At 44.4% G+C, this 18,143-nt stretch overlaps 1 protein-coding gene across 4 annotated transcripts in view; it reads left to right on the plus strand.

Moving 5' to 3' along the window:
- MYPN (myopalladin) overlaps positions 1-18,143 on the plus strand; it is a 96,775-nt gene that overhangs the window by 73,074 nt on the left and 5,558 nt on the right. For 3 of the 4 annotated variants that reach the window (XM_044420440.1, XM_044420439.1, XM_044420441.1), the window contains exons 13-20: positions 2,531-2,623; positions 7,217-7,438; positions 8,055-8,204; positions 9,103-9,185; positions 9,473-9,599; positions 13,183-13,390; positions 15,498-15,663; positions 16,666-16,799. In XM_044420440.1, the coding sequence (XP_044276375.1) occupies positions 2,531-2,623; positions 7,217-7,438; positions 8,055-8,204; positions 9,103-9,185; positions 9,473-9,599; positions 13,183-13,390; positions 15,498-15,663; positions 16,666-16,799 (1,183 nt within the window). The remainder of the gene's footprint in view (positions 1-2,530; positions 2,624-7,216; positions 7,439-8,054; positions 8,205-9,102; positions 9,186-9,472; positions 9,600-13,182; positions 13,391-15,497; positions 15,664-16,665; positions 16,800-18,143) is intronic. The other variant, XM_044420443.1, reaches the window with a different exon arrangement.

An 18,143-nucleotide genomic window follows, 5' to 3' on the forward strand; every position in this document is an offset into this window, starting at 1 on the left:
AGACTCCTGCGAGTCCCTTGGACTGCAAGGAGATCAAACTGGTCAGTCCTAGAGGAGATCAACCCTGACTGCTCTTTAAAAGTCCAGATACTGAAGATGAAACTCAAATACTTTGGCCACCTAATGTGAAGGAAGGACTCCCTGGAGAAGAGCCTAATGCTGGGAACAATAGATGGCAAAAGAAGAAGGGGACGGCAGAGGATGAGGTGGCTAGATGGAGTCACTGAAGCAGTTGGTGTGAGCTTATGTGGACTCCGGGGATGGTGGAGGACAGGAAGGCCTGGAGGAATGTTGTCCATGGGGTCACGATGGGTCGGACATGACTTTGCGACTAACAACAACATATCACTCTATATATATCCATTCAAAAGTGCATCAGTAAATATTAAAGAGTGTTCCAGTAAAATGTTTATTTGTATTATAACCTCCTCCTTAAAAGCAGGATCTGATGGACATCGCCAGAACATTTGATTAAAAGGAGCATTAGCAATATTACACCTCCACCAGTCATTTAGCAGTTGGGGGCACCATGGATTTTTTTACGAAACAAACAACCCACCATAGACTATTCCGCGGGTGTAGGGTGTCATGACATGCCAATGCTTCCAGAGTCTGAAAAGATCCATAATTTAGAAATGTTGCTAAGTATCCAAATAATATCAGGATTTCAGCATTATCCTCCCTGTTGATCAAGAAGAGAATCTCTTTGCTGTGCCAAGGCCTTTGATGCCCATGCCAAAACTTTTATTGAAGATAGGCAGGGGGATTATGATTTCATAAATACGGGATGGCAAACTGGCAGCTCAAGTACAGCATCTTGTGTACGTGATAATTTTGTCCAGTACCGACCGGCCTACTTGCATTTCTATCCTTCTGCCCCATTCTAGGGACTCCTACAGATTTTTGTCTTGGTCAATTTAAGTTGTTGTTGCTGTTGTTTTGCATTTTTTATTTCTTTCCTCACAATGCTTTTTAAATTTACTTTTATTTGAAACATCCAAAGCTAATGTGGAGATGAACTGAATGCTTTTGGGAATTCATTCATTTGTATCTGCTGTTTCTAACTTCCTGCCTTCCTACCAAAAATGGTACTCAAGGCAGCTAACATATTTGATAGCACTTCATAAAGCTCTCAAGCTTATTGTTCACTGGTACATTTCTAAACATTTAAAGCTTCATATAGACTATATAAAAGCATAGATTCTGCTCCTTCATCCAGTGCCGGCTCACTAGTTGCTTGCCCACAAGCATGCTACCAGTGTCAATGTAGCAGAAAGACCCGAGGCTTACCTGTGCCTTCTTGTGGTACCATGAAGAGGAGGTCCAGAGCAATCCTGGATTTATTTGTTCCATCCCATTTCCTGCAAATATGGAGCAGAGCTCTATAGACTTAATGAAGGCTTATTCACATTCACATGAAATGAATTAAACTCACACTCGTACGCAAGTATATTTGAGGAAAGATTCAGAGAACAAGGCATACTCAGCCTCAAGAAGAGCAGACTGAGGAGTGTTATGATCGCACTTTACAAGTACCTGAGAGGCTGCCACAAAGAGGAAGGACAAGATCTTCTCTTGTCCGTTCCAGAGTGCAGGACATGGAATAACGGACTTAAGTTAAAAGCAAGCAGATTTAGACTGACACCAGGAAGAATTTCCTCACTGTCAGATCAGTAAGAGAATGGAACCTGTTACTTGGGGAAGTTGTGGTCTCTCCCTTGCTGGAGACTTCAGATGCCTTTGAAGCGTCTAGACAGCCACCTGAGTGGGACGGGGCAACGAGGTGTCCCGCAGCAGCAGGGCGTTGGACCTGGTGACCTTCATGGTCCCTTCCGACTCGACTGTTCTATGATTCTATGGCAGCAGCACAAGGAGCTTACAGAACAAACCTATACATGTCTACTCAGAAGTAAAACCCATTGAATTACTCCAGGTAAATGGATTGTAGATCAAATATCTTATCTGTCCCTGATTTATTATAATATTTTAAGAAACACACGGGAGCAAACAGAGAAGCCCATACATTTTGTATGCTTTTTAGTGGTTAAAACCACATCATCTGGTTTTGAAATTCGTACAAAATGGCAAAAAAGAGGAGGATTTAGAAAAGAATGACTTGTATTGGTATGAATCAGATATCCTCTTACTAATCAACCAGTAAAGCCACTTAAACTCCCACACCCTGATTATCAGAATATGCAAGGGTTTTGTTCTTTCCCATTTACAAGGGGAGAATGTCCCTCAGTTCCCCTCTCCACCATATGGTGGGAAGGGAATGAAGACTCCCTTTACTTCAGAATTTGTACTTCCGCTCCATTTAACCAATGGAGACTTTTCAGTTGATGTCACTGGGATAAACTTCCACTTAGAGCAATTTCTAAAATACTCTATGCTTTCTTAACTTCTGCTTTGTTTTACAAATGAACCCTCTTCTGTTGCCTATACTTCAAAACTTTAAAGTATTCCTTTAAAACTATGCCCCTAAGTGTCATAATAACATTTTCCTCATGCCATTACTTCCCTCTACCAGAGCACAACCTGTGATGAAAATCTGGCTCGCAGGCTTCAGGGACCAAGCAATGATACCCCAATCTTCAACTATGCAGCTCAGGATGTATCCAAGGTACCACCTGTGACTCACCCATGTGTGCTTCACCGGAAAGCTAATCACTAGAATTCGAAAACCTGGCATTCATCTCCTGGCCATTAATTTGAGGGGGGTGATAGCATTATTGACAAGCAGTGTTAAGTGTTATGAAGAGAGCCGAGTGTGTTAAGAAGGCTTCTACTCTGAGGCAAATATGTTCTTTAAAATACTGTAGTAAAGAAGCTCCACATTTCACACACCTGTTCTACAAGGCCGTTCCACTATGGCTGGTTAGTTATTTCAGTTCATAACGCATTTGTTGCTGTCCGTAACACCAGTTACTGTAACACCATTTCCACATCCTGAGCCACCATTGGCCCAGTTTCCCAGTGAGGGTACTGAGGCAGAGAAACAATGACTTGACTCGCCCACTGAGTCCTTACATTTTCAGAATAGTGTCCACTTGCATGACAAACAGGTTCGTGACATGGTTGTGAACGGGGCCCAAACGTGTTAAATGTCCTACATGATGGACACAGAAGTAATGACTGAGAAAAATTGGACTCCTGCTTCTTTGTGTAGAGAATGAAACCTACTCACTTACATTCGTACACAGTCGGTTCTCCATTCACTTGTTGTACAGAAGTTCAAAGTGTAAAGTGTGACTCAGCATTGAGTCTGTGGAGACTGAGGTACGCCATAGTCATGGAAAAGGCAGTAAGCATCCTGCTTGGCTTTTTTGCCAGAGATCATCGCCGTGGCATGAAAACACCTAACTGGTGCTTATCGGCAGCTCATGCCTTCCTATTTTTGAAAGCGTTCCGTAAGAACGATTCAAAGCCAGTAACTGAGATGGGAATTTGGCCCCTTTTGTACAGCAATTTGCTGAGACATGCTTCATGAAAGAGAAAACTACACAAGGTGAAATTCTATCAGCCTGAAGATAGGCAGCCAGAAAGCACAGCTGAGCTATTTTAATGATCCTGAAAGAGATGTGACTGCCATCTAGCGGCTTTTCTCATTGTATGAACCAGGTTTTTAAGGTCTGCTTAAAGGTCAAATTAGATAGGATCTAGATGATCTATAAGTAAGATCTCCCACAGCAATAAAAAAGCCGTTCCACAGAAGGACCACAGCAGCAGGAAAGAGGGAATTTAAATCTGTTCCCCGTGGAATTTTAATGGTTAAAATTGCCCCGCAGCTGCAGTTTTTTGCTGTGCAGGGAAAATGTACAGGCATCGTGCCGCCACCTGCCTGTTTTCCCCATCAGGCCAATAGTACTGGGGGATAAGGATGTTTTTTGATCAGGAAAACAGCACAGGGAAAGGACTGAGCTCTTTTCCCTGCTGCCAGAGTTCTGCTTGAAACTGGAAAGTCTTGCAACCCACTAGCAAGTTTCTTAAAAATAGAAAGATATGCATCTTTGTCTGTGCTAAGTTGTGTCTTCGGCCACTTCAGAAACTCATGCTGCTGACATCCGAAGTAGTGGGAGAGCGAGGGGGGCCGTCCACAATGCACTCCTGTTGGGGGTGGGCAGAAGGATCTCCAGATGTTTGAGATTTCGACTCCCAGAGCCCCTGCCAGCATGGCCAGTGATCGGGAATGCTGGAAGCTGGATGTCCAAAGTGGTTTCTGCGCATCTTTGGAGATCTGCTTTCTGCACATCAAACATATATCAATGTTTAATATTGCACATGGAGCAACCTACTTTGTATAGTTTCCTATTTTTATTTTTCATTCATTCATTTATTTATTTAAAGAACCAAATGAATCAAACTTCTTCACCTCACCTTCTCCCACTGCATCAGTAAGATTTCAGCATGTCTTAACTTTGTCTGGATTGCCTTCCTTTGCTCAGATTTCAGGAATAACAGTTTTAGAATGGAGCCAAAATTTAGCTCTCAACGTAAGTACAGTGGTACCTTGGCTCACAAACTAATCTGTTCCACGACTCTGGTTGTGACCCAAATTGGTTGTGACCCAAGTCAAATTTCCCCATAAGGTTCAATGTAAATAAGGTTAATCTGTTCTGTAACTAGATTTTTTTAATCAGAAAAATTTGAAACCAAGTGACAAAGAACAACAAAGTAACAAAGTACTGTACAGTACAGTGGAGAACACTAACCTAGGTGGGGGGGAGGTTATTGTTTTGAGGGAAAGTCCCCCCATAAGGACACTGGGGAGATCTCTTTCAGGGGTTTCCTCTCTTCTGTGTCTCTTAGCTGCAGGGTCAAATTTGGTGAAAAATCTGTCTATAGCCACTTGTTTTTTCCTGCGCTGCATAACCCTCCGGAAATGAGAGACCACGTTATCGTTCATCAGATTCAACACTCTGTTTGTTACAGTTATGCTGGGGTGGTGCTTCTCAAAGAAACCCTGGCACTCGTTCAATTTTTTCCTGAGGGATTGTATCACATCACTGCTCAGCTCTTCCTCTGCCTCAGTGGAATCCTCCTCAGCAAGTGCCCTCTGCTGCTCACTGGAGTTCAGCAAGTTCTTCTGTCGCCAGCTCCTCTATGTCTTCCCTGCACGAATGCAACTGCGATCGTGGCCATCTCCCCACTCGGGGGGGGGGGTGAGATGGTCTCAATTGTGCTGGTTGTGGGGGGTGAGATGACTGAGATTGCGCCCGTCTTTCCTGCGGGAGCGCGCCCATGATCATGTATGTCTTCCCTGCCCAAACACAACTCAGCGGGGTGGGGAGATGGCTGTGATCTTGGTCTCCACCCAATGCGGAGTTTGCAACTCAAGTCAAAATTTTCATGAAATTTTTGTTTGTGACCTGATTTGGTTGTGAACCAAGGTGTTCATGAGCCGAGGCACCACTGTCTCTGTGAAAGTTCTTGACTCATTTAGTGTGTGTGTATATATATCTTCCATATGTCTTCCCTGTTGCTACCTGAACCCCCTAAAATGAGTTTGATATTAACAACATATCTGGCAGTAATGCAACATTTCATGCTAACTCCTGCTCTATGGGAACTGTTGTTTCAGAATGTTACGTGTCTGTGTGTTGCTTTTGTTCGCGCCATATGCTATTTTTAATGTTTCGTGGTAGAATTTCCACCCCTTTCTATGCACCATGCACACCAATGTTGTTCAGTGTTTTAGTGAAACCTGTGCAAATTGTGTGTACACTTGCAGACCAATGCACCCCTGCTTAGGAATAAGTCTCATTGAACTCAATGGGGCTTGCTTCTGGATATACATGTATGGAATGTCACAACTGATTACTGTTTAAAATAGTTGATTTACGGGCACTGCTTCCAAACTTTTTGGAGAAGAGTTGTTGTTTTACCTCATTCCCCCAGCCCAAATGTTCAGCTAGGCTCTTGCTTAGCAGCTATAATCCCCACCGTGACACCCCCCCCCCGACACACACACACACAATGCCTGTAGTCAGAGACAGAAAAAGCAAACACTTTGTAAATAGGAGACATGTCTGCTACTTTTAAAATAAAATATTTTTATTTTATTCAGAGTGGAGACTGCAGGCCTGATCAGAGCTTATTTCTCATTTGTTTTCCCTACCACGTGCCCTTCTGGTATTCTAGCTGGAGAGCAATTGGGAGCAAAGGTTAACTCAGTTCACAAGTAGCCTCCCCGGTGAGGAGAGGAGGGCAGGTGCATAGGAGCAGAATGCACAAGTCCCAAACCCATTTGACGGGCTGCGTGCAGAGGCAGAATGCAAAGGACCAAGATGCTTTTCGTCGGACAATTCCCAAACCCATTTGATCCAGCGCCTGGTAAAATCCAGGCTAAAGCAATGTCTGGAGGAAAAGGCTTAATTCAGAAACGTTCTTTGGCTTCATCTTGTGGCTAGCCAGTCACTGAAGAAGGGAAAGATAGCAAAGCAGCTGCTTTGAGTGATTCCTGTAAGATAAGATATGACACAGATCAGATTACTTCATAAGAAATGAAGACACTGAGTACATCTGCCCCTCTGCTGGGTTTTGCAGAGAAATGGGGGTACACCTGGAGACAATCTGGGGAGTATGTGGGGAAAGGAAATGAGGAGTGTTTTACCATCCTCTCCAAGCCATGAGAAGCCAGGCATCAAGACTGTGGCTCGAGGGAACGCAAACGGCAGGGCTGCCTCATGTCGAGGGAAGAGGATGAGTTCATTTCCAGAGCATCGAGGGACACTGCTGCCCTCTGTGTGTCTGCTCAGAAGTATGTCATATGAAGGTCAATGAGACTTAGTCCCGGGCAGATGTTACAGGACAGTGTCCTTGTCTCTCTGCACCCAGCTGGCCTGGAGCAGCTCAGGCACAAAGGAAAAAGCCTGGATATTTCAAAGATGACGAGAAAAGAGGACTTAGCCTCTTCTTGAGTGGGGGGAGTTGCATTTCTTCACATGGTGGTGGCCATGGAGTCATCCTGGGCAGAGAAAATGACCTTCGCTCCCTGATGGATCCAAAAAGGACATGGGAAAGTTTTCCTACCTCTCTTAGCCCCCTGGTCATTCATCCTGATGGTTGTGGGGCTTCTTGTATTTGATGAGAGTCAAAGAACGTTTGCCATAATTTAGGGTTGTGATTGTTGAGCACTGATGTAAAAAGATGCACACCAAGACATATTTAGGTTTCATTGAGGTATCCAGATCTATCTCCCAGTATTGTTTTGCAGGAATATAAAATTTCCAACTTTGAGCAGCGGCTGATGAATGAAATAGAGTTTCGTCTGGAACGTACTCCGGTGGATGAATCTGATGATGAAATTGAGCATGACGAGATCCCTACGGGCAAGTACATTGCTCCCATCTTCGACAAGAGACTCAAGCATTTCCGGGTCTTGGAAGGGCAACCTGCTACCTTCACTTGCAAAATTGTTGGAATCCCAGTACCCAAGGTATGCCCCACATCAGGCAAAAAGCATGGCTGCCACACAGCAATTTGATGCTGAATTTCTGCACATGGCACTCTACTGTAAGGATGTTCCTGCTGGCAGGGTGAGGAAGGCAATTTTGGCTGATGCCCCCTTCTCTGTAGTGCAATGTCCCCCCCCCCCCCCAAATCTGCTTTCTGGCATCTTGTGGGCCATCAGTGGACATGGCACTGGGGCTGCAGGCGTAAGAGGAAAATGGTGAAACCACATCGTCCTTCCACCAGCAGGAGCCTCTACTGCATTGGGGTCCCTTTCATGAGCAAAGGAACACTTCTGCTCTTGGAAGGACAGCTCAGGACATGAGTCAATGGTCATGTTTGCATGCCTAGCTGACCCACCCTGGCAATAAAGATAACTCTGCTTTGTGGTCACCTGCCAAGTTAATTCCAAGAATGAGCTTTGAACTGGAAGATGAATTGGCGCACAGTTCAATCTTATGTCCCTGACCCTAACTCTCTTTAGTAGGAAATAAACCCTACTGAAGTCAATGAGGGTGCCATATTCATAGGAGGGTTTGCATAGGGTTAGAGCCTCAGGAGATGATGCTATACTAAGTCTTTTTTCATCACTATCATGTCAGGTATATTGGTTTAAAGATGGCAAGCAGATTTCAAAGAAAAACCAACATTTCAAGATGAGCAGAGAGGGTGATGGAACGTGCTCTTTGCATATTGAAGCCACTACAAATGATGACGATGGAAACTATACGTTCATGGCTGCGAATCCTCAGGTAAAGGCTTACTCCCCTTTAAAATCTATTTCTTTCCTTTGGGTATAAGAGTATAACAGAAAACCATCAGGTATTCCCCTCTCCCACAGCCAACTGGGCAAAGTTCTCCTTGGAATTTCTCTGGTTCTTCAGTTTCCAGCACATGACAACCGAAGCATAAGGAACAGAACAAGTTTATTAAGAGGATAAAATGTTGAGGTGGAGGGCCCTAAAACAGTGCAACTAAACCAGGGTAAAAGGGGAAGTTGGAGAGCAGCACTTGTACAGTTTACCACCAGCCAAGCACCCCACAATCCCAGGGTCTCCTTGAACCGCTTGGGTCCCAGAACAGCAAAACTAGCCCTCTTCTGCACTATACACAGAAATGCTACCTTCGACGGGGTCATAGTATGCAGGGCATCATAGCGTGCTTCAACATGAAGGATAGGCAGCAGGCAGGAACCCCTGAAGAAGAGCAAAAGTCTTCATTATTCTCTGGCCTTTATCCCCCATTACCACTTGTGGGGAGATGGCGCATCTCCGATCCTTGCAGCCAACCATTTACTCCAAGTGTCAGCCATTAACAAGTCAGTTCTGCTGTCTCCAGCACCCTTGACACCATAATTTCTGATAACTCCCAAAATACATTGCAAAGGAAGGCCTCCCAAGACCTTATAGCACTTAACCATTAAGGTTTTAACCCTTTGCTCCCCGGAAGCCAAAAGGTTGGTTCGTGTTGCAAAAAGATGTGTACAAAGCAACATAGTTTTGGAAGGCTCAGTTGACAAGCACTCTTGTTCTATTCAGTCTGAAATGCTGCAAGGAGAGAGCAGAGTAGAGGTCCATCAACTGGGAATGAGGCATCCTGGAATGGTCAGTGAATGACTAACGTTGCTTCTCTCCTGTATTGTTCTGGCAGGGGAGAATCAGCTGCTCTGGTCACTTGATGGTGCAAACTCCTCCAATACGTAGTAGACTAACAACAGCGATCCAGCCTCACAGGTAAAAGAATCCAACAGTAGCTGGTGCTAGATGCCTATGTTGTGAGGTAAGCGTGAATGTACTTGGCAAATGCAGTTGTGAGATCTTGCCAAATTAGCCTTCCGCAAGCTGGCATCCCTCCAAGGCTACACAGCTCATCATCACCAGCAACCATGTCCCAGAGTCATGGGAAAGGTTCTCCTAAATGGAGAGATGCAGTGGCTCAACCTTACTTGGAGGCCACATTTCCTGACATGGAAGTCCCACCAACCAACCTCAGCCCACATTTACCGGTTTTTCTATTGCAGGGGAAGATCTCGTATATCAGAAGGAGATAAGGAACCCATCCAGGAGCGCTTCTTCCGGCCATATTTTCTACAGGCGCCCGGGGACATGGTAGCTCATGAAGGGCGGCTTTGCAGACTGGACTGCAAGGTACGAGGGTTAGCTGGCTTTCTTTTGTGTACCTTGTTGCATTAGTGCTTGCTCATCTTCCTGAGAACAAGTGCATAAATGTGTATGCCATGCAGGCTGGATTCTGCTTTTTAAGAAAATATCCATTTATGACTAATTAATATACTGGGCTCCAAAAGTAATATAGTGCCAGGAACATGCTATGGTCTCCCAGAACAGAACACTCAGGTGACCTTGAAATGGAAAATGATATCAGGGAAGCTTTCAAATGAGGGAGTGTTGTGATAATGTGTGGCTTCAGTTAGCTTCATATTGATTGGAAAAATGCATGTTCCTCTCTTGCTCCCAAGATCAGTTGGAGACAGACCCAACCAGAGGGCAGGCAATCTTGGACTTCATCCTAAATTGTATTGCCCAGGACCCAAGTACAAGATGAAATGTTGCGGAACCAGTTGGTGTGCTATTAGATTTAATATGTGTTTTGAATGGGAAATTTCCAGAAAGTCCAACATTTGAGTTCAAAATTTGTCTAAAATGAAGGAATTGGTAAAAAGAATGCTGAAAGGGAGAGTTAAGAGGACAAATTCCTTCAAAATGATTGGAGATTATTCAAAACCAAAGTGATAAAAGCTTAGCTGGCATCTATGTTGAAGGTTAGGAAAGATCCCATCAAGTCCATGAGGTCATCAGCATGTTTTACAAGCAGGGTCTGGAAAGTTATTATACAAACAAAGCTTTCTTCAGAAAATAAATCTTTCCCAAATGAAGAATACGGGAGGGAGTAGAAACCTGCTTAGAGGAGATGCAGGCAAGCAAGAGATGCCACAGTATTTTGGGAAGCATATTACTAACAACATCATAACCAACAAGAAATAATCCAAGAAAGAATAAATAAAGAATACTTTATTTCTAAACATATTGGACCATTGGATGACAGCAGAGTTAAAGGACTACTTAAACATGGAGCAGCTGATTTTTTTTTCAATCTGTCTTCACTCAGAAGAAATAGGACAGATACCTGCACCTAAACTGAAGTTTTAGAAGAGAGTTGGAGGTGCTTTGCCTCAGCAAAGCGTGTTGACAAAATATGAAGTTTTAAACCTTACTGACAAATTGAAAATTAATAAATAACGAGGCCCAGATGGTATCCATCTTAGATTTCTTAATGAAGTTGAATATGAAATTGCTGATCTTCTAACAGAAATATGTAACCTACTTCTCTCCTGGTGACTGACCAATGTAACACCAGTTTTAAAAAATAGATCCAGAACAGATCAAAGAAATTATATACTGGTTAGCTTGACATTTGTTCCAAGTAAATGGGTTGAAAGCATTATTAAAGATAAAATTGGAGAGCATATAGAAGGACAAAACTCCCTGGAAAGGGATCAGCGTGTCTCCTGCAAAGGTAACTCCTGCCTTACTAATCTTTTCAATTCCTTTGAGAGTGTCAATAAACATGTGGACATTGTTTACTTGGACTTCCATATTTTGGAATCTCCTGAGCAAATTTAATGGCCATGGAATAGCAAGCGAGATCTCCCCATGGCTCAGTAACCGGTTAAAGAACAGCAGGCAGAGGATAAAAATAAAAGGGAAATTCTCTCAGTGGAGGGATGTAAACAGTGCAGTCCCTATAGGGATCTATACTGGGACCAGTGCTTTTCAATTTATCATGAGCAGGAAAATCACCAACTTTACTGACGACACCAAACTTTTAGGATGGATAAACAATAAGTGATTGCAAGGACTCCTAAATAATCTCTCCCAAATGGGAGAAGGGGCATCAAAATGACAAATTCAGTTGAGGGTAAACAGTGCATATTGGGACAAGAAAAATCCTAACTTGAAGTATAAGCTGATGGGATATGACCTCACTGTGAAAACTGTGAGAAAACTGATTTGGGGTTCTGCTTGAGAGTTCAATGAACCTGTCAAGCCCAGGTACAACTGCTGTGAAAAAAGGCAAACTCCATGCAAGGCGCAATTTGGAAAGGTGCGGAAAATGAAATGGCCAGCATCATACTTCCTTTTTACTAATATATGGTGCATCCTCCCTTAGAATACTGAGTACTGTTCTGGTCACTGCACCTGAAGAAGGATAGGATTGGATAGAACTGGGGAAAAGTGCAGAAGAGGATAGCTGAAAAGATCGAGAGGCTGGTGCAACCCTCCTATGGTCCAGCATCTGGGATGGTCCAGCTTAGACAAAAAAGCAAGCGGAGGAGACATGAAAGAGAGAGATACTAGATTTTGCATGCTGTGGAAAAGGTAGACAAGGAGCGTTTTTCTCCCTTTCTTTCTTAATGCTAGGACTTGGGGTCATCCCATGAAGACGATTGGTGGGAGATTCCACACAAATTAAAGTAACTTCACACAGCACATAGCTAAACTGTGGAATTCACTTCCATAAGATGTAGTAATTCCCACCAATTCTGGTGGCTTATCAAGAGAATTAGGCAAATACATGGAGGATAAGGCTATCAGTGCCAATGAGTCCTGGAATGTTTCTGTACGCCAGTTGCTGGGGGACATGGGCAGGAGGTGCCATTGCACTTATGTCTTGCCTGTGGGTTTCCCACGGGTAACTACTTAATCTCTGTGTGAACAGAATGGATTGGGATGGACCCTTGGTCTGGCCCAACAGGATCTTCGTAGATTCTTACATTTGATTTGGGTTGATTTGGGCTGTACCACTTTATCAGCTGAATGCATATTCAAATTTCCTGCTACATTCTATCCCGCATCGACCTTGTCCACATGCACTGCACGTCACTGAAGGGTAATTTATGTGTGAATATGCTGGAAATCTTTGGGGTTCCTTCTTCATCCTCAACAAGGGACACTGCCATAACTCTCTTTCATGGGTGGTCAACTGGTAGGCCTCTCTCCAAAGACTTTGCCCAGCAGCTCTCATGATCCCTCAGCATTGGACCTGCTGGACAATAAAATGTAGAAAAGAAGAAGACAGATTGAAGAATTTAATGACAAATTGAAATTCTATTATATCCAGTATAATTAATGTGATATAAAAGGAAGCTCGTTAAAATATTGTCAATGATTTACAATTGTTTTGAAGTGATTGGAAAACTTGTCATTATAGAAAACTATGGTCATTCTTTTTTCAAGCTTCAACAGAGTATTGATTGACAGAAAGATAGAAATCTGTGGTCTCTTTGGAAATATGCAGGCTATGAATGCATTGCTTAACTTGTTTAAAAATCCCTTTGCAATTTTATTTCACTTTTTTCCCTTATACTCTTCTTTTTTCTGTATCTTACCATTTTAAGAAAACAAGAAAACATTAAAAAAAAAACCATTGGTCCTGTGGGCTAGGGTGCTGAAAATTATGGTCCAGAATGTTTGGCCTACAACTTCCATGATTCCCCACTCCCCAAATTGGCTATGCTGACTAAGGCTGAAGGGTATTGTGACCCTCCACGTATTTTGTCCTACAAGTTGCCCTTCCTCATTCCAGCTAATCTTTCTGTACTTGTTTCCCCACACCACTTCTATAGGGGAAATGGACCAAAAATGATGCGATTTTTAGATAGATAGGGCACTCCTGATACCACTTGCCTATAGCTGTTTTCTCTTCCGCCAGGTAAGTGGGTTGCCACCTCCAGACCTGATGTGGCTTTTGAATGGCAAGCCCGTATTACCAGATACCACTCACAAGATGCTGGTCAGAGAGACTGGAGTGCACTCCTTGCTTATTGATCCCATCACGCAAAACGATGCTGGAATTTACACTTGCCTCGCCACCAACAAAACGGGGCAGAATTCAATCAGCCTGGAGCTTAGTGTTGTAGGTAAGTTTGTTTAAGGTGTTTTAATTCTGAGGCTGCAGAAGGAACCCCCACACCATGGTTTATCTCTCTTCATTCCTGTATATTGAGCGTCAGCCCCCCATGCCTTATAGTCGCTACCCTGCTGGCAGACGTTGGGTCATATGAAACTCTTCACTGTTTGAATGTACAGTGGTACCTCAGCTCACAAATGCCTCAGTTCACGACCAAATCGGGTCACAAACAAAAATGTCATAAAAATTTTGGATCAGGTTGGAACGCTGCATTGCGATTGCCCCGTCTCCCCACCCCACCCCCAAGTGGGGAGATGGCTACGATCATGCTGGGGGTGGAGGGGGTAGATGGCCGAGATTGCGGCCGCCTTTCCTGCATGAGTGCAATCACGATCTCAGCCATCTCCCCACCCCCCCCCGCACGATCGCGCCCATCCCCTCCCGAGCGCGACTGTGTTCACAGATTAAGTTCGTGAGCCAAGGTACCGCTGTATTCTCTTGTGGTTTTCCGAGGCAGGGACAGGGACACTGTAGTCCTTACACTGTCGCTGGATGCCAGGTTTCATCGTTACTAGCTGCTAGCCATGTGGGCCAGTGGCATTAGCCACCAACTCCATTGAGTGGGCCACAAGTCCCACAGCTCTCTTGAACAGCATGTGCCCATTAGCCTCGCTTCATACCAGAAGGAGAGAGGCAGTCTTTGTTCCCGTGGAAGTTTCTCCTCACAGACACACACCAGAAGCAGTCCTGGAGAATTACTTCTGCTAGGGATGTTTACATGCCCAAGCCAACCGCCGACAAGGGGAGAGAAGAAGAGATGCAGGTGTCTGGGGATCTTTAAGGGGAAGACAGCTGCAATCAAGACGAACTGCAGCTGACTCAGGAACAGTAGAGGGTGCTGAAGGAAAAGAAAGGGAGAGACTTTCTGCCTCCTTCATCAGCTTGCACTGCTCCCCCTGACAAATGGGAGCAGGTATGTTGCTTTTCGTGCAGCACCCTCCTTCCTAAGGATCCATCAGGAAACAAATGGAGAGCAAATATAGGAGGAAGGGCTGAAGTTTCTTAGTGCCCTGCCCTTCTGTGCAAAGGTGTTTATTGTATTTGTTATTATCATCATGGGTGACCAGGGAACAGTTGCCTGGCGAGACATTGTCTGGCCTGGTAGGCAATGGCAGACAAGAGGAAGCTGAGGAGGAGACACGACGTGGGTAAAGCTGGAGAGTAGCATTCGGAATATCCTACTGAGTCTGGCCATGGCATGGCACCACCACCTCCAAGATGTGAAGCCACACCAAACATTTGCTTTTCCTTGAACATCTCAGCCTTGTGTGTTTTAATTATATCTTATGAGAGATAGCAAACCTTCTTCCATTATAAGGGAATTCAAAGTTCTTGACTTCCCAGTACCACCTAGAAAAAGCCTGGCTTTGCACACTCCATTGGCTGAGGTTTTGGCTGATGGCAACCTAGAACAGGGTTTTTTCCCGTGAAGGAGTACTTTTCTGAACCTCCACCATGAAGAAGTCTGCCAAACCAAGTTGCAGTTTTTTGTTTGTTAATTTGTTTTCAGAACAGCAGTAAAAGCTTTCCTGTTCTTTCAAGTCTATGGAATAAACTTATATTGCCAACTAAATGTTGTTCTCAGCTGATTGTTTTTAATTAGCTTAATATCAATTGGTTGATATAATCACACATCCCGTTTGAGAATTATTTATGCAGGCTTGCATTTTTTATTTAAGGACCACAGGATATCTTTTTACTAGCCAAAGAAATAAAACCAATCATCCTGGGCATGTTGAAACAGAAAAAAGGTCTAGAACGCCCAGGATTCCCCATGGCTGCATCCAAAGGTTGTTTTCCTCCAAAAGAAGCTCCCCCTGTTGGAGGAAGAGAGCCTTTGCATGCAATCATGATGCAAGTGGGACTAAAACTGATTGACTTTTTGCCTTCAAATATTAGCAATTTCCATTATGGGTGAGAAGTTCTATCCACTCTTCCACCTTTTCCTGTAGAAAGACAGATCTTTCATTTTGAGTTCTGTTGCTCCCAATAGCAGTATACAAGTTGTCCAGTAAGACCAAAGAATCACATCAGCAATCGTCTCCTCTCTTTTATAGAAAAGGAAGTTAAAAAGGCTCCAGTGATATTGGAGAAGTTACAAAATTGCGGTGTACCAGAAGGGCATCTAGTCCGACTAGAATGCCGAGTGATTGGAATGCCACCCCCAGTCTTTTATTGGAAGAAGGACAATGAGACCATCCCAGCGAACCGAGAAAGGATGAGGTAGGTGTACATGCTTTGAGAATGAGATGATACATCCCCCCTCTACATCTGAGAATCTACAGGGTGGGGTATTTACACAGAAAAGTTAATTTTGTCTTGCATTAGACCAAAGCAACACAGGGATTATGCCATATCCATGAAGTCTGTATTCATCCAGGAAGTCCATTTTTACCTATGGGGCTTGAGGAATGTGAGGATTTATGGCTCTGTTCACTTACTGCCCTCTGAAGGGGGTTCTGCAGCAGAAGCTAAGGTGTATTTAAATTGCTATGTATGATATGTACATATGCGCTGGAAAAGCCACACTTGGCTATGACTTCCCTGTAAATGTCGAAGTAGCAAACGTATAAGCATTCAGAAACACACACACACACACACACACACACACACACACAAATCCTTGTAAGAAAGTATTTCTTTGCATAACAGTGTAAAGAGTGAGAGGATCCTCAGGACATCTACTTTCCTGGCTGCCTAACTTCTCTTTGAAAGATATGGATGACTTGCTGTGGTGCAGTAGATCCAGGGCTCCTGGGAATGCAGCTCCTGCACCTATTTATTAGCAGGAATGCTGACGTCATCCACCACCCACGCACCCCTCAGGCTTCCTTGCTTTCTCTGAGGCTTCCTGCAGGCCCCTCAGTTGCCGGGGAACAAGGCATTTCCCAACATTATACTGTTCCCCATTGTAATTCACATCAGCTTTGGGTGGGGCTGGGTCTCAAAGGTGCTTGGATGTCAATTGAAGCCAAGAAAGAAATTTTTGGTTTTGCAAGAAATGGGATTCAGTTCCTAATGTGTACCTGGCAGAAACTCTAATGTAAGATTGGAGTCTTTCTCAGCCCTTTGTCAGCCCTGCCATGGGATCTCTTCCCCACACATGCCAAACACATGTTCTGTTTGCATGTGCTTTTCTTGTATGTTTATAATTTAAGAGAGGCCTCTGTTATGTCAAACCTAATTGCAAATTATAGCAAGAACATTTGGGATGTTTGTTTTTAGTATGCATCAAGATGCTACAGGGTATGTTTGCCTTCTGATTCAACCTGCTAAGAAAGTGGATGCTGGTTGGTACACTTTGTCTGCAAAAAACGAAGCTGGAATTGTCTCCTGTACTGCTAGACTTGACATATATGGTAAGCAGTGATGTTTTAAGTAACACAATAAGAGAACTGATGTAATGCGAACATGATGTCTGTAGTCTACCCCTCTTCCCAACATGACTCTATTGCGACTCTTTGGAATCAGGGCTTGATTTTTCTTTAAAAATCTCTTACCTGATGCACATAATCACTGGACATGGTTTGACCAAGGTTCTCCTCTTCTGGTTAAGATGTTGCTGGGCAGGTTCTAGGAATGTGAACCAACCTGGAGCAGATGACAACTAGCAAAGACTGGGGCACAGGTCTGGGAGGCAACATGAGTAGCTTCAGCGAAGCCCAAAGCTGAACTGCTTCCTTCTATTCTCAGTTCTTCGTATGGAGTCTTGTGGGTTCAGGTGAAACATGGAGAAAGCAAAGCTGGCCCAAATCTTTCTGCCACCTGAGATGGTGGAGATCCTAGGGCTGTGTTCCCAGGGTCTCTTTCAAAAGCATGCAAAAGGTGCTGAGGCACCTCTCTCAGATTGTTCAAAGCCACATTAAATCCAAGCGCCATACCCTCTACAACGTGATAATCTCCCATCAGAACAAGCCAGCATGACCAGTGCTCAGGAAGCTGGGAACTGTAATCAAAAGCCCCTTGCGAGGAACCAGGTGGGAGAAGGCTGTTGTAAGGCCCCATGGGGTACATCTCCAAGATTGCTGCTACAGAAATAAAGAGCCCCGCCTCAGATTGATTGCTAGAGCGCGTGGGTGACCCTATGGGCAAAGAGTCTGAAGCCAGACGCAATGCACTGAAGGTCAGTTAGACTTCACCAGGGACTTGTTCAGCTAGAGCAGGGTGGGGGCAACGCGGCCTGCAGTGCCTTTGGCTTTGGCCTTTGGCCTCCCCTCCCCGTTCCCCCCCACAGCAAGCAGCCCCCACCTGCATGCAGGCTTCCTAGGCCTAATTGCAATGCATGGGGCAGGGGAGGAGGTGTTTTTGGAAGGCGACAGGCAGGGAAGAGAGGCTTGACCGTGCCCTCTTTACATTCCCCTGTGCAGCAGAAATTCCTACCCTGCAACAACTAGACTTTTTAACAGGTCCCATTCATTCATTTCAACCAAGCCTAAATACTATGGGGGGGGGCAATTTGGGGGGAGTGCAGCTGGAATGCTTAACACTCCCTGCATACAGTCATGTCTTAGGAAATCTCAAGAAGAATCTGTGTGTGTGTGTGTGTGTGTGTGTGTGTGAGAGAGAGAGAGAGAGAGAGAGAGAGAGAATAAATACTGCCTACCCAAAATTGTCTCTAGCCCTGCCCTGCTATGATACGTGAACCCCAAAGTAACCCCACAGGGAGAATCTCTCCCTCCCTCCCTCCCCCATTCTTGGTTCAT

The sequence above is a fragment of the Varanus komodoensis genome, unplaced genomic scaffold (assembly GCF_004798865.1).
Source record: "Varanus komodoensis strain SLA01 unplaced genomic scaffold, ASM479886v1 scaffold11, whole genome shotgun sequence".
Classification (NCBI taxonomy): Eukaryota; Metazoa; Chordata; class Lepidosauria; order Squamata; family Varanidae; genus Varanus; species Varanus komodoensis.